Raw genomic sequence first — 27,895 nt, 5'->3', positions numbered from 1 at the left:
ACAGCTGGGTCGTCAGGTAGCTACATAACATGGATGTACAGCTGGGTCGTCAGGTGGCTACATAACATAGATATACAGCTGGGTCGTCAGGTGGCTACATAACATATGGATGTACAGCTGGGTCGTCAGGTGGCTACATAACATATGGATGTACAGCTGGGTCATCAGGTGGCTACATAACATGGATGTACAGCTGGGTCGTCAGGTTGCTACATAACATGGATGTACAGGTGGGTCGTCAGGTGGCTACATAACATGGATGTACAGCTGGGTCGTCAGGTGGCTACATAACATGGATGTACAGCTGGGTCGTCAGGTGGCTACATAACATGGATGTACAGCTGGGTCGTCAGGTGGCTACATAACATAGATATACAGCTGGGTCGTCAGGTGGCTACATAACATATGGATGTACAGCTGGGTCGTCAGGTAGCTACATAACATGGATGTACAGCTGGGTCGCCAGGTGGCTACATAACATAGATATACAGCTGGGTCGTCAGGTGGCTACATAACATATGGATGTACAGCTGGGTCGTCAGGTAGCTACATAACATGGATTTACAGCTGGGTCGTCAGGTAGCTACATAACATGGATGTACAGCTGGGTCGTCAGGTGGCTACATAACATGGATGTACAGCTGGGTCGTCAGGTGGCTACATAACATGGATGTACAGCTGGGTCGTCAGGTGGCTACATAACATGGATGTACAGCTGGGTCGTCAGGTGGCTACATAACATGGATGTACAGCTGGGTCGTCAGGTGGCTACATAACATGGATGTACAGCTGGGTCGTCAGGTGGCTACATAACATAGATGTACAGCTGGGTCGTCAGGTGGCTACATAACATGGATGTACAGCTGGGTCGTCAGGTGGCTACATAACAGATATACAGCTGGGTCGTCAGGTAGCTACATAACATGGATGTACAGCTGGGTCGTCAGGTGGCTACATAACATAGATGTACAGCTGGGTCGTCAGGTGGCTACATTTACATTTACATTTAAGTCATTTAGCAGACGCTCTCATCCAGAGCGACTTACAAATTGGTGCATTCACCTTATGACATCCAGTGGAGCAGCCACTTTACAATAGTGCATCTAAATCTTTTAAGGGGGGGTGAGAAGGATTACTTTATCCTATCCTAGGTATTCCTTAAATAGGTGGGGTTTCATAACATATGGATGTACAGCTGGGTCGTCAGGTAGCTACATAACAGATATACAGCTGGGTCGTCAGGTAGCTACATAACATGGATGTACAGCTGGGTCGTCAACATAACATGGATGTACAGCTGGGTCGTCAGGTGGCTACATAACATAGATATACAGCTGGGTCGTCAGGTGGCTACATAACATATGGATGTACAGCTGGGTCGTCAGGTAGCTACATAACATGGATGTACAGCTGGGTCGTCAACATAACATGGATGTACAGCTGGGTCGTCAGGTAGCTACATAACATAGATATACAGCTGGGTCGTCAGGTGGCTACATAACATATGGATGTACAGCTGGGTCGTCAGGTGGCTACATAACATGGATGTACAGCTGGGTCGCCAGGTGGCTACATAACAGATATACAGCTGGGTCGTCAGGTGGCTACATAACATATGGATGTACAGCTGGGTCGTCAGGTAGCTACATAACATGGATGTACAGCTGGGTCGTCAGGTAGCTACATAACATGGATGTACAGCTGGGTCGTCAGGTAGCTACATAACATGGATGTACAGCTGGGTCGTCAGGTGGCTACATAACATGGATGTACAGCTGGGTCGTCAGGTGGCTAGATAACATGGATGTACAGCTGGGTCGTCAGGTGGCTACATAACATATGGATGTACAGCTGGGTCATCAGGTGGCTACATAACATGGATGTACAGCTGGGTCGTCAGGTTGCTACATAACATGGATGTACAGCTGGGTCGTCAGGTGGCTACATAACATGGATGTACAGCTGGGTCGTCAGGTGGCTACATAACATGGATGTACAGCTGGGTCGTCAGGTGGCTACATAACATGGATATACAGCTGGGTCGTCAGGTGGCTACATAACATGGATGTACAGCTGGGTCGTCAGGTGGCTACATAACATGGATGTACAGTTGGGTCGTCAGGTGGCTACATAACATGGATGTACAGCTGGATCGTCAGGTGGCTACATAACATGGATGTACAGCTGGGTCGTCAGGTGGCTACATAACATATGGATGTACAGCTGGGTCGTCAGGTGGCTACATAACATGGATGTACAGCTGGGTCGTCAGGTGGCTACATAACATGGATGTACAGCTGGATCGTCAGGTGGCTACATAACATGGATGTACAGCTGGGTCGTCAGGTAGCTACATAACATGGATGTACAGCTGGGTCGTCAGGTGGTGAGGATTTGAGTAGACTGAGGAGAGGAGCGTAGGCCAACAACCAAGTAAGCCCCTCCCAGAAGGCATGAGACTTTCTCCCACACTGTAGCGGAATATTCCTTTTTTTTTTACCCCCCAATTTCATGGAATCCAATTGGTAGTTACAGTCTTGTCTCAACGCTGCAACTCCCATACGGACTCGGGAGAGGCGAAGGTCGAGAGCCATACTGCTTCTTGACACAATGCCCACTTAACCCGGAAGCCAGCCACGCCAATGTGTCAAGGGAAAAACCGTACACCTGGCGACTGTGTCAGCGTGCACTGCGCCCGGCCCGCCACAGGAGCCGCTAGTGCCCAATGCACAAGGACATCCCTGCCGGACAAACCCTCCCCTAACCCGGACGACACTGGGCCAATAGGGCGCCACCCCATGGGTCTCCATGGGAGAGGAACCTAGGACTATAGCCCAGGTTCCAATATCTGTCCAGGCTCCCAGCGAGCCCAGGTTCCAATATCTGTTCTCTGTCCAGGCTCCCAGCAAGCCCAGGTTCCAATATCTGTTCACTGTCCAGGCTCCCAGCGAGCCCAGGTTCCTATATCTGTTCTCTGTCCAGGCTCCCAGCGAGCCCAGGTTCCAATATCTGTTCACTGTCCAGGCTCCCAGCGAGCCCAGGTTCCTATATCTGTCCTCTGTCCAGGCTCCCAGCGAGCCCAGGTTCCTATATCTGTCCAGGCTCCCAGCGAGCCCAGGTTCCTATATCTGTCCAGGCTCCCAGCGAGCCCAGGTTCCTATATCTGTCCAGGCTCCCAGCGAGCCCAGGTTCCTATATCTGTCCTCTGTCCAGGCTCCCAGCGATCCCAGGTTCCCATATCTGTCCTCTGTCCAGGCTCCCAGCGAGCCCAGGTTCCTATATCTGTCCAGGCTCCCAGCGAGCCCAGGTTCCTATATCTGTTCTCTGTCCAGGTTCCCAGCGAGCCCAGGTTCCTATATCTGTTCTCTGTCCAGGCTCCCAGCGAGCCCAGGTTCCTATATCTGTCCTCTGTCCAGGTTCCTATATCTGTCCTCTGTCCAGGTTCCTATATCTGTCCTCTGTCCAGGCTCCCAGCGAGCCCAGGTTCCTATATCTGTCCTCTGTCCAGGCTCCCAGCGAGCCCAGGTTCCTATATCTGTCCTCTGTCCAGGCTCCCAGCGAGCCCAGGTTCCTATATCTGTTCTCTGTCCATGCTCCCAGCGAGTCCAGGTTCCTATATCTGTCCTCTGTCCAGGCTCCCAGCGAGCCCAGGTTCCTATATCTGTCCAGGCTCCCAGCGAGCCCAGGTTCCTATATCTGTCCTCTGTCCAGGCTCCCAGCGAGCCCAGGTTCCTATATCTGTCCTCTGTCCAGGCTCCCAGCAAGCCCAGGTTCCTATATCTGTCCAGGCTCCCAGCGAGTCCAGGTTCCTATATCTGTCCTCTGTCCAGGCTCCCAGCGAGCCCAGGTTCCTATATCTGTCCAGGCTCCCAGCGAGCCCAGGTTCCTATATCTGTCCTCTGTCCAGGCTCCCAGCGAGCCCAGGTTCCTATATCTGTCCTCTGTCCAGGCTCCCAGCGAGCCCAGGTTCCTATATCTGTCCTCTGTCCAGGCTCCCAGCGAGCCCAGGTTCCTATATCTGTCCTCTGTCCAGGCTCCCAGCGAGCCCAGGTTCCTATATCTGTCCTCTGTCCAGGCTCCCAGCGAGCCCAGGTTCCTATATCTGTCCTCTGTCCAGGCTCCCAGCGAGCCCAGGTTCCTATATCTGTCCTCTGTCCAGGCTCCCAGCGAGCCCAGGTTCCTATATCTGTCCTCTGTCCAGGCTCCCAGCGAGCCCAGGTTCCTATATCTGTCCTCTGTCCAGGTTCCTATATCTGTCCTCTGTCCAGGCTCCCAGCGAGACCAGGTTCCTATATCTGTCCTCTGTCCAGGCTCCCAGCGAACCCAGGTTCCTATATCTGTTCTCTGTCCATGCTCCCAGCGAGTCCAGGTTCCTATATCTGTCCTCTGTCCAGGCTCCCAGCGAGCCCAGGTTCCTATATCTGTCCAGGCTCCCAGCGAGCCCAGGTTCCTATATCTGTCCTCTGTCCAGGCTCCCAGCGAGCCCAGGTTCCTATATCTGTCCTCTGTCCAGGCTCCCAGCGAGCCCAGGTTCCTATATCTGTCCTCTGTCCAGGCTCCCAGCAAGCCCAGGTTCCTATATCTGTCCAGGCTCCCAGCGAGTCCAGGTTCCTATATCTGTCCTCTGTCCAGGCTCCCAGCGAGCCCAGGTTCCTATATCTGTCCAGGCTCCCAGCGAGCCCAGGTTCCTATATCTGTCCTCTGTCTAGGCTCCCAGCGAGCCCAGGTTCCTATATCTGTCCTCTGTCCAGGCTCCCAGCGAGCCCAGGTTCCTATATCTGTCCTCTGTCCAGGCTCCCAGCGAGCCCAGGTTCCTATATCTGTCCTCTGTCCAGGCTCCCAGCGAGCCCAGGTTCCTATATCTGTCCTCTGTCCAGGCTCCCAGCGAGCCCAGGTTCCTATATCTGTCCTCTGTCCAGGCTCCCAGCGAGCCCAGGTTCCTATATCTGTCCTCTGTCCAGGCTCCCAGCGAGCCCAGGTTCCTATATCTGTCCTCTGTCCAGGCTCCCAGCGAGCCCAGGTTCCTATATATGTCCTCTGTCCAGGCTCCCAGCGAGCCCAGGTTCCTATATCGGTCCTCTGTCCAGGCTCCCAGCGAGCCCAGGTTCCTATATCTGTCCTCTGTCCAGGCTCCCAGCGAGCCCAGGTTCCTATATCTGTCCTCTGTCCAGGCTCCCAGCGAGCCCAGGTTCCTATATCTGTCCTCTGTCCAGGCTCCCAGCGAGCCCAGGTTCCTATATCTGTTCTCTGTCCAGGCTCCCAGCGAGCCCAGGTTCCTATATCTGTCCTCTGTCCAGGCTCCCAGCGAGCCCAGGTTCCTATATCTGTCCTCTGTCCAGGCTCCCAGCGAGCCCAGGTTCCTATATCTGTCCTCTGTCCAGGCTCCCAGCGAGCCCAGGTTCCTATATCTGTTCTCTGTCCAGGCTCCCAGCGAGCCCAGGTTCAATATGAGAACAACACTTTGAATATGAGTTGTGACTCCAGCGCTGTGCCTCTGCATCTGAAGCTGGCAGAGGTCACACACACGTGCTGAGCTCATCTCTCTCATTTTTGATAGAGCCGTCGGTCTCTAGAAACGGAAGTGGAATATCCGGTGCTGCGCTGGGCATTGGTTGTCCGGCCCGGGTCACACTGTCTAAACAGGACCAGAGGGGAATCGTAACACTCATAACAAAACATTCATTATTAAATGGGCAGGAGTGAGTCGTTCACACTCAACCTTTTTTTTAATGACTCACCCTCACGCTTCATTTTTTGGGGGGGAACAACTTTTTCTTTAGTTTGTCATCTTTCCAGAAGGGGTTTAAAGGTACAGGTTTTACATTCTAAATCCTGTTCTTTCAGATATAATCACACATTCAGTTAGAATATTTGCATGACATATTTCTAAAACTAGCAGAGAAATGCAACAAAGACAAACAGCTTCAACAGTTTAGTAATGTTCTGTATGCAAGGAAAACAAACAAGACCCTCCCCAACCCATTCCACCCAATCTCCTCAGTCCCCATTCCCTCACCCGCATCCTCCCTCCCCACCAGAAAACCATGTTTCCCATCCCTTCCCACCCTGCATAGCCCCCCAGATGAAAGCATGCCTAGCACCCCCTCCCATCCATCCCCTGAGTCTCACCTTACATTTCCCCAGAGGCAGTAGGGATGACAAAACATTATATTGATGGTGTGTGAATTTAACCATATTGCTATCCTGTCTGAGTAATCTAAATGTAAGAAGTACTTTTGGGTGTCAGGGAAAATATATGGGAGTAAAAAGCACATATTTTCTTTAGGAATGTAGTGAAGTATAAGTTGTCAAAAATATAAATAGTAAAGTAAAGTACAGATACCCAAAAAAACGACTTAAGTAATACTTCTCTCTCTCCCGTCCGCCCGCTCGCCTGCCTGCTTGGCTGCGCTGCACGGTGAATGCAAACTGTTGTGCAGCAGACCCAGGTGTTAGCACTCAGGGAGAAAGCAGGCTGAACCTCCCTCTTTGGCTGGGGCACAATCGGCACTGTGGTGTATTTGGAAAGAGCTTTTGGGGGTGGAGGGGTGAAGAAAACATTCCGTTTCATTTGAGAGCCCCTATCGGGGTAGTAGATGGGTGCTTTCTTTATGCAAACAGATAACATCTGTTGATCTGCAGGGAAACTGCGAGGGCAAGCCAGCTTTAGACGGCTCTGAGCTAACAGCAGTATAAGAACAGACGTAAAATACAAATCAATGTGAAAAGACCCAGCCTTGGCATGGCCTCTTGAATGAGTCATCCATGAAAGTGTTTGTTTTTCCTCCGTCTCGTAATGGAAACCCACAAGGCCCTAAGATGGAACTACTCCTGCATACCTTATTTTCATTTGCTTTTCACCAGAGCACTGAGACGACGGTGTACCGGTCTTTGGATTAGCGTATCACAAAGCTCGCAACCTACGTAAAATACACACATCAGAGGTTATGAATGTTCTTCTGGCAAGGTTGGGGTATGGAGGAAGGCCCTGTATATGTCATTGGTAACTGAGTGCAGGGTAAGGACAGTGGATGCCATGGGGGAGAGAGCCATGTCTGGGATGTGTAGACTAAACAGACAGACTGTAAAGAGTTCTCCTCAGCTCCAGTGGCAGAGAACAGCATGTCTGGCTGTTTTCCCAACTAACATGGCAGTGATGTCACTCCAAGTCTTCACAGATCATTCTAGCAGCAGTGAGAAACAGCCAATCCGATAACAGATACATCCATGGAACTCTGGTAAGAATCAAGCATAGGTATGTGGTACTGGCCAACTGTAATAGAGACATAAGTGACTATAAACTTTAAATCAGGGACCAAGTTCATTCAAAGAGTTTGTAAAATGCAAAAAATTGTTGCTAAACCATCAATGACCTCCAATGTGTTTCATTCTGACAGTATTAACAGGACATACAATAACATGATCATTTATGAGTCTCTTCTCCGAGCCAAAGCTCTCGAGGTGAGGGAGCCATTTTGTTTTGTGTTCCGATGACACATGATTTGTGCCTGCCCACCAACACCGCAGCAGAGCGTTACGCCACGACGGCGTTTCCACGCACGCTCCAAACCCGTTTAATAAGAGGGTTATAAATCTGCCGTGCAGAAACGGCGAGCTAGCACAAGGCGGGGACTCGCCGTTAATCTTGTTAATACTGACGCTGCACAAAAGAACGAGCGAAAATCACAGCCCATTAACATTGATAGGTGGCGTCTGACGGGCCTTCTCCCAGACGCAGAGGAAAACTGCTGCCTAACATCTATATATTTCTACGTTGTGTCAATTTTCAGGGCCTCTTAAAAATCATTTTTAAAGAGCGCCGGCAGGGAGAGTGCAGCGATTAACCTAAAATTGGATCGAGAACGGAGGTCTTGCAAACTAGAAATCAATCAGAGGTTTGGGAGGGCGGAGTGAGCAATAGTGCTGTAATCAGTGTACAATGAGGCTGGGCCAACTTCTAACTAGCACAAAGCAGTAGGCAACCCAGCGGCCGCCCATAACGAGCAGATGGAAATGATCATGTCTGTCTGAGCAGCTACAGTCCATCACCAAGCCTATTCACGCGTCTATTGGGGATTACTACAAGATCAGGTCATCAGGTGAACTTACTCAGGGCTGTGTTGCCTACAGTGTGCCACTAACTTTGAGGAAAGGCGAGGAGGTCATTTCCTCTACTCTGATAGAGCAGAAACAATGCTCAGAAAATGAGAATGTCAAGGACGCGGCTACAGCGATGGGGAAAGCATGGAGGATACAGACGACCGTATATTATAAAAAGGTACAGTGTGAGCTGGGAGAGTTCAGGGGCACAGAAGCCCCGAGGTCCTATTGCCGCCCCTGCCGGTAACACCACACTCCAGCACAGGAAGTAGGACTTCCCAAAGCCACAGAGGGTAGAAAGTCATCCCATTACAGTCCCACTGAAAAACACATTTCCCCGCTGAACACCATTCATACATAAGTAAATATCATAAACCAAATCATATTGAAATGAGGAGCCAAGACAAGAAGAGAGCCGCTCTGAGAGGCTTGAGGCATGATTTACATGCAATGTCAACTCCGTCGCTTGCCAGTCATGCATTATTCATCCATTTTATTGACTGCCAGGGATTCTATTAGGTGATAGCAGGATATTTGCCAGAACAAAAGCTGACGGTCTCTTTCATGATCGTTGGCCTTGCGTGTACAGAGCTGATTGACGGGCAACTCAAAGAGTCGCTACAAGCCTGGGTGTTTTGTAGGAGATTCAAGACGGGGTGAAGAGATCAATTTATATTCAACACGCGACTTGCAACATACCATCCTGCTAGTGCTTAAACCAGATTAATGGCAAATCTTATGTCTTTGGCTATAGGTATTTTTTACAAAGCTTCAGTGTGTGTGAGTCAGAGAATTAGGAACGAGGCTTCTTCACTTGTAAAAGAAAGGGGGAGACCTAGTCAGTTGTACAACTGAATGAATTCAACTGAAACGTGTCTTCCGCATTTAAGCCAACCCCTCTGAATCAGAGGTGTGGGGGGCTGTTTTAATCCACATCATCGCTGCCCGGGGATCAGTCTTTTTATTTAACTAGGCAAGTCAGTTAATTAAGAACAAAATCTTATTTAAAATGACAGCCTACCGGGGAAGAGTAGGTTAACTGCCTTGTTCAGGGACAGAACAACAGAATTTTACCTTGTCAACTTGGGGATTCGAACCAGCAACCTTTTGGTTACTGGCCCAACGCTCCTACCCACTAGGCTATCTCCTGCCCATAGCGTCTTTTAAAAGGGTCACCTGTCATGACTTCATCCCACTCCCCGACACTAGCAGATCCACACCACCAGGGGGCTACATAGGGACACAGCCTTGCTGATGCTACTGATTTGACCTCAGAGCTAGAATGTACAGGCAGAAGTAGCAGAAGTAAAAGGCTGAGCATTGAGCATCATCTTTTTGCCTTTATACATTATCAGGGTAGAGACACCATGTTGTATGTTATGACCAGCTCTTGCAACAGCTACATGTTGCAAAACGTCTAACAGAGTAAATACAGAGCTGACTGCAGCAGTAATCATTATTATTGCTCATTTGTGGACCCACAGTGGTCTGGGTCTGCGGACCCACAGTGGTCTGGGTCTGCGGACCCACAGTGGTCTGGGTCTGCGGACCGACAGTGGTCTGGGTCTGCGGACCCACAGTGGTCTGGGTCTGCGGACCCACAGTGGTCTGGGTCTGCGGACCGACAGTGGTCTGGGTCTGCGGACCCACAGTGGTCTGGGTCTGCGGACCCACAGTGGTCTGGGTCTGCGGACCCACAGTGGTAGTGGTCTGGGTCTGTGGACCCACAGTGGTCTGGGTCTGTGGACACACATGTGCACACTTCCCCCCCCCCTAAAATTACAATCAAAACAGTTTGGCTACCTCCCTCTTGCCAGCGGAGATAATAACATATATATATTGTTTAAGAGTAGTTTTTTGCAATTCTACACATTTTGCCATGGGGGCAAAGAGAAGATTTTGCAATTATTTAACAATTTAATGCAATTCTACCCATTTTGCCATAAGGTGGAGAGAAATGTTAAGATTCATTTTTATTTTTTTTGCATTTTCCAATTAAAACAAAAATTAAAAGATATTAGACAATATAACAAATGACAATAACCTTACAAGACAACAGACGTGTGTACATAAAAAAACAAATATATATATATTTTTTTTAAATACACACAAATATACAATAAAAGAAAGTCAAAATAAAAAAATGAGTTGTTAGATCATATGGTCACCTGCCGTAAACTACATATTATACATTAAGTGTGAAACATTACGCAAGGATTACATAGAGATGCAATCAATACGATGTGAGATTCTCCATATAGTCAATAAAAGGTTGCCAAATTCTGTAAAATGTCTAACTTATTCCTCAAGCAGTAAGTGATTTTCTCCAAAGGGATACAACTATTAACTTCTGATAGACACATTGCAACCGGCAGGGAGGAATCCGATATCCATTTCAAGGCAATACATTTCTTGGCAATCGCTAGCAATATTTCTGTTAGCTTTATAGTTTGGCTTTGCCTAAGATTGGAATTAGTGAAGTTACCCAGTAGACAGACCTCTGGGTCTAAAGGGAATGCAACCCCATGAATTGAGGATACTGTATCTCAAACCCCCTGCCAGAAACGGTGTAGTTTTGAACACTGCCAAGTGGAATGAAGGAATGTTCCTTCATCTGAGCCACATCTAAAACATAGGGAGGAGATATCAGGGTTGAACTTGTGCAATCTAGACGGGGTGATATTGAGCTGATGGAGGAAATTAAACTGGATAACTGTTTAGAAATGTAATAGGATATCCGAGTGAGACTGACTAACAAAATCAATGGGGGAGCCACAGCCGTTAATTTCACCATGATTACTAGGTTTAGATAGGTCAATTATTCTAGCAGCCAGCTATCAAAAAAATGTCAGCTGACATGAGCTAAAGGAGTGACTCTCAGTGACCGACATAAGAGAAAAACTGCTCATTCACAACCACAGCCACTGTTGAGTAGAATGAATCTCCAGACCTAAGAAACAGACTGGCCAGAGGAGACCCTGTAGAGGAGTCCCTGTAGAGGAGACCCTGTAGAGGAGACCCTGTAGAGGAGACCCTGTAGAGGAGACCCTGTAGAGGAGACCCTGTAGAGGAGACCCTGTAGAGGAGTCCCTGTAGAGGAGACCCTGTAGAGGAGACCCTGTAGAGGAGACCCTGTAGAGGAGACCCTGTAGAGGAGTCCCTGTAGAGGAGTCCCTGTAGAGGAGACCCTGTAGAGGAGACCCTGTAGAGGAGACCCTGTAGAGGAGACCCTGTAGAGGAGACCCTGTAGAGGAGACCCTGTAGAGGAGACCCTGTAGAGGAGACCCTGTAGAGGAGTCCCTGTAGAGGAGACCCTGTAGAGGAGTCCCTGTAGAGGAGTCCCTGTAGAGGAGACCCTGTAGAGGAGTCCCTGTAGAGGAGACCCTGTAGAGGAGTCCCTGTAGAGGAGACCCTGTAGAGGAGACCCTGTAGAGGAGGCCCTGTAGAGGAGGCCCTGTAGAGGAGGCCCTGTAGAGGAGACCCTGTAGAGGAGTCCCTGTAGAGGAGTCCCTGTAGAGGAGACCCTGTAGAAAGACCCTGTAGAGGCTGCCCTGTAGAGGAGTCCCTGTAGAGGAGACCCTGTAGAGGAGTCCCTGTAGAAAGACCCTGTAGAGGAGGCCCTGTAGAGGAGTCCCTGTAGAGGAGACCCTGTAGAGGAGTCCCTGTAGAGGAGTCCCTGTAGAGGAGTCCCTGTAGAGGAGACCCTGTAGAGGCGACCCTGTAGAGGAGTCCCTGTAGAAACGACCCTGTAGAGGAGTCCCTGTAGAAACGACCCTGTAGAGGAGTCTCTGTAGAGAAACTGTAAACCCCTCTCCCTCCAACTCTCCGTCTTAAAACATACAGTGCCTTGCGAAAGTATTCGGCCCCCTTGAACTTTGCGACCTTTTGCCACATTTCAGGCTTCAAACATAAAGATAAAAAAAACTGTATTTTTTTTGTGAAGAATCAACAACAAGTGGGACACAATCATGAAGTGGAACAACATTTATTGGATATTTCAAACCTTTTTAACAAATCAAAAACTGAAAAATTGGGCGTGCAAAATTATTCAGCCCCCCAAAGTTAATACTTTGTAGCGCCACCTTTTGCTGCGATTACAGCTGTAAGTCGCTTGGGGTATGTCTCTATCAGTTTTGCACATCGAGAGACTGACATTTTTTCCCATTCCTCCTTGCAAAACAGCTCGAGCTCAGTGAGGTTGGATGGAGAGCATTTGTGAACAGCAGTTTTCAGTTCTTTCCACAGATTCTCGATTGGATTCAGGTCTGGACTTTGACTTGGCCATTCTAACACCTGGATATGTTTATTTTTGAACCATTCCATTGTAGATTTTACTTTATGTTTTCGATCATTGTCTTGTTGGAAGACAAATCTCTGTCCCAGTCTCAGGTCTTTTGCAGACTCCATCAGGTTTTCTTCCAGAATGGTCCTGTATTTGGCTCCATCCATTTTCCCATCAATTTGAACCATCTTCCCTGTCCCTGCTGAAGAAAAGCAGGCCCAAACCATGATGCTGCCACCACCATGTTTGACAGTGGGGATGGTGTGTTCAGGGTGATGAGATGTGTTGCTTTTACGCCAAACATAACGTTTTGCATTGATGCCAAAAAGTTCAATTTTGGTTTCATCTGACCAGAGCACCTTCTTCCACATGTTTGGTGTGTCTCCCAGGTGGCTTGTGGCACACTTTAAACGACACTTTTTATGGATATCTTTAAGAAATGGCTTTCTTCTTGCCACTCTTCCATAAAGGCCAGATTTGTGCAATATACAACTGATTGTTGTCCAATGGACAGAGTCTCCCACCTCAGCTGTAGATCTCTGCAGTTCATCCAGAGTGATCATGGGCCTCTTGGCTGCATCTCTGATCAGTCTTCTCCTTGTATGAGCTGAAAGTTTAGAGGGACGGCCAGGTCTTGGTAGATTTTCAGTGGTCTGATACTCCTTCCATTTCAATATTATCGCTTGCACAGTGCTCCTTGGGATGTTTAAAGCTTGGGAAATCTTTTTGTATCCAAATCCGGCTTTAAACTTCTTCACAACAGTATCTCGGACCTGCCTGGTGTGTTCCTTGTTCTTCATGATGCTCTCTGCGCTTTTAACGGACCTCTGAGACTATCACAGTGCAGGTGCATTTATACGGAGACTTGATTACACACAGGTGGATTGTATTTATCATCATTAGTCATTTAGGTCAACATTGGATCATTCAGAGATCCTCACTGAACTTCTGGAGAGAGTTTGCTGCACTGAAAGTAAAGGGGCAATTTTTCAGTTTTGATTTGTTTAAAAGTTTGAAATATCCAATAAATGTCGTTCCACTTCATGATTGTGTCCCACTTGTTGTTGATTCTTCACAAAAAAATACAGTTTTATATCTTTATGTTTGAAGCCTGAAATGTGGCAAAAGGTCGCAAAGTTCAAGGGGGCCGAATACTTTCGCAAGGCACTGTATTCTCTCTGACTCATCCTATAAACTGTTTTTTTATCAGGCCAGAGATGCTACCGCAGCGAGACGTCAACCACCTTTGAGTGTCAGCGCCAGAACTTGAACATAAATCAACATCGTCCTCTTACCGAGTCATCGCCATCTCCACACATCTCCATAAACTTCCTGTCGTGGGAGATACGGGATTCACAGTCTACTTCAACAGCTCTGATAGCAATACGGTTCCATACAGTCTACCAATGAGGCTCAGTACGGATTCCCTCCTCTTTTCCTCCCTCCGTTCCAATTATTACAAAGTGACAGGGCTTCTCTTCCTCTGAAGTCTTCCTGGGAGGGAAGGGACGCGCTGAAGGAGAAACGAGATCAGATCTCCACTCTGCCAGCAGTTGCTTAATTGTCAATCCTGTGTTACAATGTTAGAATGGCCTAACTTAATGTATTCAGCACACGGCTGTGCGTGTTCCTGGGTAAAGTGGCCTGGGTAAGAAAGGAGGACCTCCCATTTGTTCAGCACAAGCTCTAATTAACAATGTAAGCACCCTCTCAACCCCCCATCCCAGAGTACCACAAGGATATTTGGAATGTGCGCAATGAAGAACATCTATTGTAATGAATATTTAACTCAACTCTCCTTTTATCAGTCTGCCACACTCAGCTGTAGTTTTCAAAAATGACACACTGCATCCAAGACCAATATACCCAAGATAGTGAGAGAGTCAACTCTACCGGGACTGAGACAGAGGCTGATATGAAAGTGTCTGACACTACGTTGAAGATGTTCTCTCCTTAGAAGGAGACAATGTCCTTGTCAAGCTGAACTTCAGAAGAGGCGTGTTAAAATGTGCGAGACAACGTTCTTAACCAAAATAATGAGCCCTCATCTCTCGTCTCGGTTTCTTAGCCTGTCCCCTTCACTTACATACTTATTACCGGAAGAGACAAACTGAAAACAAGGCTGTATGGTAACCAGGTAAACCTCACACAAACCAAGGCAGGAACTTTGGAATTGACTCAGTGTGTCAGTGTGTAGAGTCCTGTGAGTGTGTATAGAGACTGTGCAAAAATGAAAATGAATACAAGGGTCAACTCAGATAGCCCACGTAGCCACTCTGTTAGCTATTCTGTCCACACAGCTCTCCCAGGGGTTTGGTTTGATTTGATACGCAGCTCTCCCAATGGGTTTGGTTTGATACACAGATATCCCAAGGGGTTTGGTTTGATACACAGATATCCCAAGGGGTTTGGTTTGATACACAGATATCCCAAGGGGTTTGGTTTGATACACAGATATCCCAAGGGGTTTGGCTTGATCCACAGCTCTCCCAGGGTTTTGGTTTGATACACAGCTCTCCCAAGGGGTTTGGTTTGACACAACTATCCTAGGGTATTGGCTTGATCCACAGCTCTCCCAGGGGAGGGCTAAGAGTGTGACACTCTCCCTGGGTTTTAATTTGTGAACTCCCTGACACGGCCGACCTTGTTGTCTCGCTTAAGTGGTAGTATTGTTGGCCCCGTCGGTGGCGCGCTCAGACACTCAGGCCCAGTGGCGTTAACACCTCGGGGTACAGGCGCCAGCGCTTTAAGTGTTTGCACTTTGGGCACAAGGCACAAAGGAAGCTGGTACTGCAAAAGGAGTGTGACTAGGAACTAGAGGGCTAGAGGAACATAGTCACACTACCTTACGGACATGTTAAATGACTGATTCAATCATCAAATTGATTCAAACACTACAAATGAACACAACTTGATTTCTGTGCTAATATGGATGGATATAAACAAAGTAACTTATGGCAATGAGATGAAAAAAGTATTTCCAGTTAGACAGCCATTTGAGGTCATTTACAGCCATGAGGTCATTTACAGCCATGAGGTCATTTACAGCCATGAGGTCATTTACAGCCATTTGAGGTCATTTACAGCCATTTGAGGTCATTTACAGCCATTTGATTTATACTGTTGAGTTGGAAGAAATGGGTTCACAAGGAATACACCTTTAAAATCCTCTCTAAGAATAGGGCTTTCGGGTCCAACTCACCTCTCCTCAACAAGCTTGTCTCCCACCATCCATCGGACGTAGGGCGTTGGATAACCCGTCACCACACATGGCAGCAGCAAACTGGCCCCCACCACTTTGGTCACAGGAAGTGGCTCTACCAGGAACTCCAGTTCTCTCTCCTCTCCGGTTTCTGTCCAAACAAAGAACAGGGTTGACCTCTGGTTAACGTGTGTCATCATTCCTCACTTCAAAAGACTCCCATCCTGAGATCTGATCTGGATCAGTAAAATGAACAACACCTCTGGTGACCACTCAGGTCACCCAACTGGCTGAACTGCTTTGCCCAAAGTTAACATTTACATTTACATTTAAGTCATTTAGCAGACGCTCGTTAACCTCTTGAGATGGCGAAAAGACAGTGACTCTGAAGGTATGATTAACCTCTTAATTAATAACCTCTTAATTATTTTAAGAATGGGAGGGGGGTCAATTCAAGAAATTAGTTGAATTTCCCTTCAAACAATTGCATTAATTTTCGATGAGGATTTTTGAAGTTAACTCAATTGCAATGGAACCCCCAAACTGATCACCCCCATATTGTTCTCTCAGTCAACTGTTTCAGTCCATGTATGGTACCACCAAAGAACTCCTGAAACGGCCTGTTGCTTCTATGATGCAAAACATCTTGTGTGTACGTGTGTTTTGAATACACTCTCAGCCTCGGGGCCACACCTACTGGGAGGCATAGAAAAATACACCAGCTGGGACTCGTTGAAGTCTGACTTACCACCTCTAATATCTTCTCTGCACTGCCTGACAGACCCCAGCCTTTAACAACTCCACTAAATAAAAGTTCTGGGGGTTGAAGCTGTGACACAGTGGAATTCAGCCCCCTTGAGTGGAGATTGAGTTACAGTTCCTTCTGATAAGCCCACTGGGGCTCTCTCTCGCCGTGTGTGTGTCTCGCTCTCAATTCAAGGGGCTTTATTGGCATGGGAAACACATTAACATTGCCAAAGCAAGTGGAGTAGATAAATGTACAAAAGTGGAATAAACAATAAAAAAATTAACAGTAAACTTTACACTCACAGAAGTTCCCAAAGAATAAAGACATTACAAATGTCATATTATGCATATACACAGTGTTGTAACTATGTACAAATGGTTAAAGTAGAAAACGAAAAATGAATAAGCATAAATATGGGTTGTATTTACAACGGTTTACAATGGTGTTTGTTATTCACTGGTTGAACTTTTGGGCTCCCGAGTGGTGCAATACTTTTATATCCCAGTGCAACACTGCAGTACCTGGTTCGAATCCATCACATCCGGCCGTGATTGGGAGTCCCATAGGGTGGAGCACAATTGGCCCAGCGTCGTCCGGGTTTTGCCGTCATTGTAAATAAGAATTTGTTTTTAACTGACTTGCCTAATTAAATAAAGGTTAAAAAAAATTTAAAAAATCAAATTTGGTGCTGTGATGCACACTGTGGTATTTCACCCAGTAGATATGGGAGTTTATCAAAATCGGGTTTGTTTTCAAATTCTTTGTGAATCTGTAATCTGAGGGAAATATGTCTCTCTAATATGGTCATACATTGGGCAGGAGGTTAGGAAGTGCAGCTCAGTTTCTTCTCGAGTGCCAGGTCTGTCTACGGCGGCCTCTCTCAATAGCAAGGCTTTGCTCACTGAGTCTGTACATAATCAAAGCTTTCCTTAACTTCTTCGATATAGGAGGCGCTCTTTTAATTTTTGGATAAAAGATCGTTCCCGTTTTAAACAAGATATTTTGTCACGAAAAGATGCTTGACTATGCATATAATTGAAAGCTTTGGAAAGAAAACACTCTGACGTTTCCAAAACTGCAAAGATATTATCTGTGAGTGCCACAGAACTGATGCTACAGGCGAAACCAAGATGACATTTCAAACAGGAAATGCCCCAGATTTTGGAGGCGCTGTGTTCCAATGTCTCCTTATATGGCTGTGAATGCGCAAGGAATGAGCCTACACTTTCTGTCGTTTCCCCAAGTTGTCTGCAGCATTGTGACGTATTTGTAGGCATATCATTGGAAGATTGACCATAAGAGACTACATTTACCAGGTGCTCGCTTGGTGTCCTCCGTTGCAATTATTGCGTAATCTCCAGCTGCGTGCATTTTTCCATTTGGTTCAGAGGAGAAACCAAACTGCCACGAATGATTTATCATCGAATAGATATGTGAAAAACACCTTGAGGATTGATTCTAAACAATGTTTGCCGTGTTTCTGTCGATATTATGGAGCTAATTTGGAAAAAAGTTTGGCGTTGTAATGACTGAATTTTCGGGGTTTTTTCTTAGCCAAACGCGATGAACAAAACGGAGCGATTTCTCCTACACAAATAATATTTTTGGAAAAACTGAACATTTGCTATCTAACCTGATGTATACCACATCCCCTAAGGCCTTATTGCTTAATTATACAACTACTGTACCTTTTATTTCCTCTGCCAAAGCAGAGATGCTGAAGAAAGGTTATTGCACACACTACAGACGTCTAGATCGGTCCTTGTTATATAGTATCTATAGTATTACCTGGCAGTATTGTGAGCTGGGCCTCTTCACTGGTCTTGGCGGGCCCAGCGTTCTCCACCATGCAGCGGTAGAGCCCAGCGTCGGCCTCCGAAGCGTTGCTCACCACCAGGGCTCCGTTGGGTAGCTGCACCAGCCTAGAGCTCAGCTCCAGAGGCTCACGCTCACGCTCCCACCGGGCTAAAGGCACCAGGTCTGGGTTGACATCGCAGGCCAGAACCTGGCTGTCTCCCAGGCGTATGCTGGCTGCTTCCGGCTGGCTGGAGAACCGGGGCATACCTGGGGAGGAAGAGGGAGGAGGGTTGGTGTTAAAAGTTCATGTTTTTCATTTCTGTTCTGCTGTTGCATTGATGACACATAAGCATGTTTGAGTTGAGAGGAGAGCAAAAGAGGAGAGCGAGAGAGAGAGCGTGAGGAGGAGAGCGAGAGAGCGGAGGAGAGAGAGGAGAGCGAGAGAGCGAGCGTGAGGAGGAGAGCGAGAGAGCGAGCGTGAGGAGGAGAGCGAGAGAGCGAGAGAGAGGAGGAGAGCGAGAGAGCGAGAGAGAGGAGGAGAGCGAGAGAGCGAGAGAGAGGAGGAGAGAGAGGAGGAGAGCGAGAGAGCGGAGGAGAGAGAAGAGGAGAGAGAGGAGGAGAGCGAGAGAGAGAGGAGGCGAGAGAGAGAGGAGAGAGAGGAGAGCACGAGGAGACAGATCAAAAAGAGGCTTGAGTTCTGCCAGTATGCTACTGCCTACAGCTACACAGCTGTACAACCAGTTTCATGTGTTTCATCAGGAAATATGCCTACGTATCTGTGTACGAGTGGGCCTGGTCTCAAATCAGACAGAAATGGGACAGAAATACATTTTTCCAAATCCGATCCATTCCTAATCCATGTGTAAGAGGTAATAACCACAGGCTGAACTACTCCTGGCTGTGATCCACGTTGGTGTAAAGTAATGCATGTATCCCTGACAGAACGCTCCAGAACCCAGGGAAGCTCATTTGCTGTAGTGAGAAAAGATTTCACAACACTAATTAAAAGGCTGAATCCACAGGCTGTTTGTGTTCCTCTCCCTACTTTCATCTGTGATAATTATTTCCTGCGTTTAAAGCCATTGATCTGAAACCTCGGTCTATGCCGAGCGGCGTATGTCAAGAAACGACACGGCGACAACATTTTATTTAGAAAGAAACCCTGACCGAAATGGAAACACGGTGCAAGTATACTATAATATAGAAGTTAAACCATCTGGTCTTTAAAAACATTGGGCCACTTCACTCACACACACACACACACACACACACACACACACACACACACACACAAAAAATGGGGGAAGAATTCAATGTGAGGCCTGTTAATGTGATGGTGGCCTGTGTGAATGTTTTGGTTGGCCGGGCTGTTTCCCTGGCGATGCGGAGTCAGTGGTTGTTGTTTGTTCTGGCTCGGTTGAAGCTGTGTGTCCGCAGACAGAAAGAAGTGTTGAAGCTGTGTGTGTGTGTCTCCCTCTCTCTACAGGCTTTGGGCTCCCCTCTCAGGGGGGTGAGGGAGGTGAGAGTGTGACAGCTCTGGAATATATCCCACTTCAGAGAAGGCTGAGAGCCGAGACCCCCGGGCACCGCTGAGACCCAGTCTCCACTCAGCACCACATCGCTTCTAACTGTTGGTGTGTGAGAGATGAAGCAGCAACACACAAACAAACACCTCCATAGTGGTGTCGTCATACATACACAAAACAGCCTGGTTTCTATGCTCTCTGTATTACTGTATAAGACAGACAAAGTCAAACACTGCAAATTTCTCCACTACACATTTACTCTCACAGTAAAAATCCACATAGAACCTGAAAGGCCTCTGAGTTGATGTGGCTGCAGTGACAGAGGATCCATCCTATATGTCTGCCTCTCGAGGAGATTCTGATCTGGAAATGCAGCACTGTGTTCGGTACAAGACATTCTAGGCAGCGATGAACCGTCAAATACAACCTTGAAAACAATGCCTGAAAGGTGACCTGTCTCCAGATGTGGGATGCATATAGCCTGGCATATACATGGCCGCCCCAGGCCTCACAGCTGCCTGAAGACCCCAGGGACGTCATTAAATAGCTATGTTGGAAAATAGGGAGGAAACTGGGGTTAGTTAGGACGGAACGTCAACAGAGGGAGGGAAAGAACAGAACCGGTACTATATTGTCCATTTAATGGAAACGAAAGGAGACACTATCACAATACCCAACCTCACACACAGGTGGGAGTGTACTTTATCAGCCTGGCTGACTGGCTGGATGACTGACTGGCTGCCTGGATGACTGACTGACTGCCCTGAGCACCTTCTCCATGCTCTTCACTTTGTATTTAGGCCCTGGAGCTACAGTGGTGGCCTCCCTCTCCTGTTGCCACAGTGGTGGCCTCCCTCTCCTGTTGCCACAGTGGTGGCCTCCCTCTCCTGTTGCCACAGTGGTGGCCTCCCTCTCCTGTTGCCACAGTGGTGGCCTCCCTCTCCTGTTGCCTCATCAGATCTACAGTGGACCTGAGGTGAGTTCATTGATCGATTTGTGTGTGTGTGTGTGTTATAGACAGGAGATTCTAAAGCTAACACTAAATGAATCACAATTCTCCCATTTAATTGACAGGGTGGCTCCTGATTTTCCAGCCGCCTGCCAGACGGTATCTATCACTGCTGCGCCGACGATCTTTACTCTTATTAACACTGAGTGGTGAGATGGGCTCATATCAACTCAGAGCAATAGAGTTTTAAGTGTTTGATATGCAGTGCAAATGCAGGGCAGCTTCCCCTGTAGGTCTGTGGTGTACGGAGCTGCAATTAAAATAACCTATTCCACTCAGACTGCAAACCACATACTTAACAAACGTCATTTTTGGAGCTCAAGTCAAACTACCAGGGAAGATGACTAAGAAATCTGCTTAATCTTGCGTCATTCCCTGATCTAAAAACCTACATTACCTGCATTTGTTGGTAGTAAAAGTAATGATCATTCTGGAGATTAGTGAAACAGCGCGGTGTCTGCTTTAAGGACGATACCCGTGAAAAGACAGAGGATGTCCCCACCTCTGAACAAACTGAGTATCACACAATGTGGCTCCTACCATTTTAATTGAAAGCAGGTCTAGAATCAGTAAAGAGAGCTTAACGGAATATGCAGGCTTTAGGGATTTTGTATACTCGATTCAACAGAATTAGACTTTTTAAAAGCGCACACACACACACACACACACACAGAGAAAGCTTTAGGAATCTCTCCAACGAAATTCAACAGAATTAGTCTCTTTATGGCAGAAAATAGCTGGCGTTCTCCTTTTGACCAGGAGACATTCCTGGAGAGTTAGTCATGGCTGTTTTTCCAGCCCGTTAAGATCAACTTTCTTTCTCGAAATGAGGGGGGCAGAAAGAAAAAAAGGTTTCTGGAATTGTCCACCGTTGTAAGTTTGTACCTCATACACGGCTATTGAGTTTCAGCAGCACAGGACTGGTTCTCTAACGGGTGTTATATCCGTCTCCCTGTCCGGTCCTGTCAATGCCAATCATCCAAGAGCAATAGCTGGCCAGTGTTTGTAACAGTGGTGTGGACGGAGCAGGGAGACAAATGCCCCGAGGCACTGGAACACAGATGAACATTTTGGGAGAGTCTGTTCCTTAATAATTCAAACTTAAAATAATAAATAAAATACAAGTTTTTACAGGAAACGTGCCATTGAAATCAAGACCCCTAATGAAGCCTCACTTAAGTGACGTGTGACAAACGTACTGGTGCTACCACCCTATAGCATGCCCCTTCTCTCAGGTACACTCTCACACACTGGCTGAACACACCAACAGAACAATCCTTCTTATTGGCTGGACGCTTGATCAATTCCACCGGGGCACACAGAGCGAGACAGAGTCCGCCGGTTCAGAGCATCAAGCCGTGATTTGATAGGATGACCCTGGTCACTGCGGGGGATATTGTCAACACCCTACCCAATAGGAAGACTTAGAACAGTGTGAAGACGTGATCGATCAGACAGTGATATTGAAGACGCAGCATCATGCTGATAATGGGGATAATATGCCATGTGTGGGCTACGGTGTGCGTCGTGTCACGTACATTTTTGCATGCTGCAGGGATATTTTCCTTTGTATTTAAAATCGCATCTAGGCATCCATAGCCTATTGTTTCTTCAATTCTATGGTCCGTAGCCAATCCCAGACATGATCCCTTGAGGCCATATTGCCGTTTAAGAGGTCATTCATTCACTTATTCAAGGTTTTAGGACGTCGCTGAGAAGGTTCATAATCCTTCCTCTGTTACAATGACTCAGTCAGTCTCTCAACGGTGAGTTCTTTAAAGGCCCGAGGAGGAGGCAGGTAGGCAGTTTTTAAACCACTGATTCACACAATCACAAGCAGCAGAGAGACTCATGTTTTCATCCATTTTGTGGCTGTTTACAAAGTGTCGGAGAGACTCGGCTGGGGAAGAATTTACAGAAGCTGTTAAGCAATGGTATGAGAAAATAAATCTGTCCCTGGGAAAGTGACAGTACTGTACCTCAGAACCTCTGGGTTGGTAGGAAACACCAACGGCGCTCTGTGGGAGGTCAGGGCTCACATGACCAGGAAAAGGGGAGGAATCGTCTTCACGGGCAATATAAATAACCAGCGACCGTTCCGCAAGACAATCGCTTACATTTCCCCCCCGCTTTGGCTGTCAAACATGCATTGCCTTGTTACGTAAATCCAAACACAGCAGTCTCCCTCCATATCAAAGGCGGCCATTTTGTTCCAGTGTTTTTCTCTATTAAATGAGGAGTTAAGGAGACGAGAGCCGAGCTGCGTGTGTGGGCCATGCTAGACAGGATCCTTGGGACGTCACACTGATGTCACCCCATTGACGTTGACATTTAAAATGGTTAACGGTTAAAGATAGAGATAGGTAAGGGTTAAGGTTTCAGGTAGTGACGTCCCAAGGATACTAAATAGCACTAAAAGTGTGTGTCTGATGTGACCCAGTTCACTGGTGAGTTCAGAGCCTTAAGAGGCAGTGCATATTGCATGACTCCAACACAGGACGATGAATACTTTATACAGTAGGGAGATGAAGACAGCTACGTGCTTGTCTGGCTATCATCCACATGAGGAAGAGATGCTGTATACACCAGCTTGGTTTGTCAACAACTGCATCCTTCCAATCACAAATGAGTTACAGGTCTGACATCATTGAATGGCTGAAGACATTGGTAGAAACTCGTTCACCTACCCAATCGTGTTAGATAAGTGAAAAGGCAGTGAGGGAAATATACCACCTGCAGTGCCGAAGGAAAGTATTTACACCCCATGACAATTTCCACATTTTGTTATGTTGCAGCCCTATTCTACAATGGATTCAATAAATACTTATCCTTGGCAAGCTACACACCATAACCCATAATGGCGAAGCAAAAATAGGTTAGAAATGTTTGATTAAAAAAAATATTTAAAAAATAAAAACAGAAATAGGTTATTTACATAAGTATTCAGTCCCTTTGCTCTGAGACTCAAAGTTGAACATCCTGTATCCATTGATCATCCTTGGAATGTTTCTACAACTTGATTGGAGTCCACCTGTGATAAACACAATTGATTGGACATTATCTGTAAAGGCACACACCTGTCTATATAAGGTCCCACAGTTGACAATGCATGTCAGAGCAAAAACCAAGCCATGACGTCAAAGGAATTGTCCCTAGAGCTCCGAGACAGGATTGTGTCGAGGCACAGATCTGGGGACGGGTACCAAAACATTTCAGCAGTATTGAAGGACCAAGAACACAGTGGCCTCCATCATTCTTAAATGGGTCTGAATACTGAATGCTTAAATGTGATATCAGTTTTTTGCTTTGTCATTATGGGGTATTGTGTGTAGATTGATGAGGGGAAATAAACTATTTAATACATTGTAGAATAAGGCTGTAGCGTAACAAAGTGGAAAAGGTTCTGGGGTCTAAATAGTTCCGAAGGCACTTTATATCTAAAGGAAATCTACAGCATCCTGAAAAGCTGTTTTCTTGGGGCTCCTCCGTAACCAGTTCTCAGTGCAGCCAGCAAGAGGGAAAAGAACCAACCCCTCTGAGAGGGGGCTGTTCTGGACAGCGTCTTATGACCAGTGAAAACACTGAATGAATCTAATAAAGTAGCAGCTGAGGTACTTTGTCATACTACACAAACACCTGACAAACAGTCACATTGAGAAAATTATGCGATGAACAGTCTGGCAGCATCTTCACCACAGATTTATCTTGTTAAAAAAAAAGTGGAAGGGATTTCGAAAGCGTCATATCTTTCATGAAGATGCAACACCATGTCTTGTGATGCCAATCTAGCGACATTACACCAATGTTATCTAGACAGGGTAATTGGCATCAAGCCTGACACGGAATCGACAGAGAACCCCTACTAAAACACACAAGGGTATTATTGTACGTGTGTAGAGGAGAGGTTAATTGTATCCACCTGCACGCGTCCTTTATAAGCGTGAGGCGACAGGTGTGATTGTGACAGCTCAGATACAAAACACTAACACAATGCTAGCCTACATACACAAATTGACAGAGGAAACCAAAATGGCCTCTACTAATACCCTATGAAAAGGGGGATATTGAAGAATGAGAAAGGCCATACACCAATCATACAGCTGGCATCAACCCATTAAAACCTATAGAACCACAAACAGGTTGTTTTTCCTGACTGTGTCAGTTCAGTCCTAAAAACATGGGAGCCGTCACACATCACAACCCTTCTATGGACTGAACACTCCATAAGTAAGAGACAGAAGATGGATGGCTGACACTGCGGAGGAGAGGCAGCTTCAGACGGGGTAGTTATTTTATCTATTGGACTGGAAATACCAATTCAGGGTGCTGACACTAACAAGAAATAATACACTCTGGGCCTGTAACCAATCTCAGCCCTGAGAAAATACAAGACAACCGTAAGACAACCATGGTATTTCAGGTCAGATGACGATCACACATTCTGACTGAATACCAAACAGACTGAAAGACAATGACACCCATTCAACCATTTGGATTGAATTTGAGGAAGTCGGACTGGTCACTGTACACAAACCACAGCCCTAAATTAACATATAGAGTTTGCGCACCGTCAAGTTGAGAACTCTTCTCACCAGAGGAGTTGACAGGAACAACCTGGCTTGTGTGCAGGTGGCCAGAAATCAATGGCGTCTTCACATAGCTGCTGTTAGAAATATCTCCCTGGGACAAGAGACTAAGTGAGCCGTTAAACCGCTTCAGGTGCTGCCCAGATGTTGGAGCCACGTCGAGTTCATAAACATTTAGGAGGGCTGTGTTAGGGTGTGCGCGTGTGTGGCGTGTTGGGCCAAAGGCCCAGCTGCCTTGAGTCTCAGAATAGGAGCTTCTAAGCGGAGAGTCACATCGTGTTTACAAAGCCTCTCAGTCTTCAGAGAAGTGTTCATACCAAAGGGCTCAGGAAAATTAACTTAGACATAAATCAGGCTTGCTGGGTCAGTGCGAGACGTAACATAGAAACAGTTAGCATGATGGCTAATTTACCACACAGAGCTACCTTGATGGGCAACATTGCTTAGAATTTCCACTATAGGCTGAATGACAATTGTTTAAGATAAATCCAATTTGATCAATCCGGTCTAGACAACGGCTGACAGTGGCACATAAGAGGACCATGTATCAATCTACTGCCCTGGCACACTGGTTGGTTGGCACACTGGTTGGTTGGCACAATGGTTGGTTGGTTGGCACACTGGTTGGTTGGTTGGCACACTGGTTGGTTGGTTGGCACACTGGTTGGTTGGTTGGTTGGTTGGCACACTGGTTGGTTGGTTGGCATACTGGTTGGTTGGTTGGCACACTGGTTGGTTGGTTGGCACACTGGTTGGTTGGTTGGCACAATGGTTGGTTGGTTGGCACACTGGTAGCCTGTCAGTGCCTGCTGGGGGCCCGGGGGAGGAGGCGCAGCAGGGTGCATGGGCACAAAGATAAATTGTTTTGAGAGAAATGTTGCGGATGGCGAAAAGGGACATGACGGTTGCCATGGGAACATCACACACACGTTGTGTGAAGATAATGTTGGAATTGGCTGACGTGTAGAATTTCTCATTTGAAATGATTATAGTGGTTTTAATAACATGTGTGGTTTTACAATGAAAAGGTATTAAACACTAACCTCATTAAAAAGGTACCATAACATAATGTGTGGGGGAAAACAACTTACATTTCTACATGCTCCAATTGAAGACGGCAATCTATTCACACATACATCTAGATGGGGTGTCCCGAACAGATGTCTGAGCAGAAGAAATAACCATAAATGTATTGGCCAAGGAGGAGAGGCTATACGGACACGCCTGGTGTCCAAACGGATGACGTACAGCTGAGAGGCGAGTGTGGAGACGAATGGATTGGGTTCAGTCAGGACGTACGTAGCACAGCTGAGAGTCGAGTGTGGAGACGAATGGATTGGGTTCAGTCAGGATGTACGTCGCACAGCTGAGAGTCGAGTGTGGAGACGAATGGATTGGGTTCAGTCAGGACGTACGTCGCACAGCTGAGAGTCGAGTGTGGAGACGAATGGATTGGGTTCAGTCAGGACGTACGTAGCACAGCTGAGAGTCGAGTGTGGAGACGAATGGATTGGGTTCAGTCAGGATGTACGTCGCACAGCTGAGAGTCGAGTGTGGAGACGAATGGATTGGGTTCAGTCAGACGTCCTGATGAGCCCTTCTCAGGTACTTTACACAGGCTAGATCACAGCAGCAGCATGGTGCTGGTTAAAACTGGTAAAACAAAGTGATGTTAATGTCTATGGGTGAGGGAGAAATAACTTGTAGTATTGGTCACCCACCATCTCCAATTTGTACCATTCCCACTTGATTTTATTTTGGGTAGGATGGGAGCCTACATGAGAAATAACTTGTAATTGTGGTAGTTACCATCTGGATGTCACTATGATGCATAATACAGGTAGCCTAGCGGTTAAGAGCGCTGGGTCAGTAACCGAAAGGTTGCTGGTTCAAATCCCCGATCAGACTAGGTGAAAAATCTGTAGATGTGCCCTTGAGCAAAGCACTTAAACCTAACTGCTCCTGTAAGTCGCTCTGGATAAGAGTGTCTGCTAAATGATGAAAATATAATGAAACTGTCTACACTACTCAATGGGGAGCAGACAACATGGGACACAGTGTCCTTCACTTTCCGCAGTAAGGAGAAGGAAGTAAATAGATAGTGTTACAATATATGTAGTGATTTTCACTGAAAATGTACATTTAATGTTGTAAAATTCTTTGTCTGTCGAAGTTGGGACTTGGGAGTGTTCAGAACCATTCAGCTTTTAATCAGACTGCAAAACTGCCTGTCACCCTGCCTGATATTATCTCCACCATCAGGCTACTTCCCTCTCCTTACTGGCCTGATATTATCTCCACCATCAGGCTACTTCCCTCTCCTTACTGGCCTGATATTATCTCCACCATCAGGCTACTTCCCTCTCCTTACTGGCCTGATATCATCTCCACCATCAGGCTACTTCCCTCTCCTTACTGGCCTGATATTATCTCCACCATCAGGCTACTTCCCTCTCCTTACTGGCCTGATATCTCCACCATCAGGCAACTTCCCTCTCCTTACTGGCCTGATATTATCTCCACCATCAGGCAACTTCCCTCTCATAACGGGCCTGATATTATCTCCACCATCAGGCTACTTCACTCTCCTTACGGGCCTGATATTATCTCCACCATCAGGCTACTTCCCTCTCCTTACTGGCCTG

At 46.9% G+C, this 27,895-nt stretch overlaps 1 protein-coding gene across 1 annotated transcript; it reads right to left on the bottom strand.

Annotated features, from left to right (window-relative positions):
- Positions 1 to 13,546: 13,546 nt before the first annotated feature.
- LOC135568771 (neogenin-like) lies at positions 13,547 to 18,395 on the bottom strand. Its single transcript, XM_065015503.1, has 2 exons — positions 18,121 to 18,395; positions 13,547 to 15,735 (listed from the first exon to the last, which is right to left on the bottom strand). Exons 1-2 carry the CDS (start codon positions 18,392 to 18,394, stop codon positions 15,581 to 15,583), a joined length of 429 nt encoding a protein of 142 aa, XP_064871575.1. The 5' UTR covers position 18,395; the 3' UTR covers positions 13,547 to 15,580.
- Positions 18,396 to 27,895: the final 9,500 nt, after the last annotated feature.

The sequence above is a fragment of the Oncorhynchus nerka genome, unplaced genomic scaffold, assembly GCF_034236695.1.
Source record: "Oncorhynchus nerka isolate Pitt River unplaced genomic scaffold, Oner_Uvic_2.0 unplaced_scaffold_1404, whole genome shotgun sequence".
NCBI lineage: Eukaryota > Metazoa > Chordata > Actinopteri > Salmoniformes > Salmonidae > Oncorhynchus > Oncorhynchus nerka.
This window is presented reverse-complemented; position numbering and strand designations above follow the sequence as displayed.

Excerpts from the sequence above, each read along its gene's own strand:
- LOC135568771 (XM_065015503.1), bottom strand. The coding sequence starts at position 18,394 with ATGCCCCGGTTCTCCAGCCAGCCGGAAGCAGCCAGCATACGCCTGGGA. Across the intron at positions 15,736-18,120 it reads CCAGCTCACAATACTGCCAG|AAACCGGAGAGGAGAGAGAA; the intron begins GTAATACTATAG and ends TTGTTTGGACAG.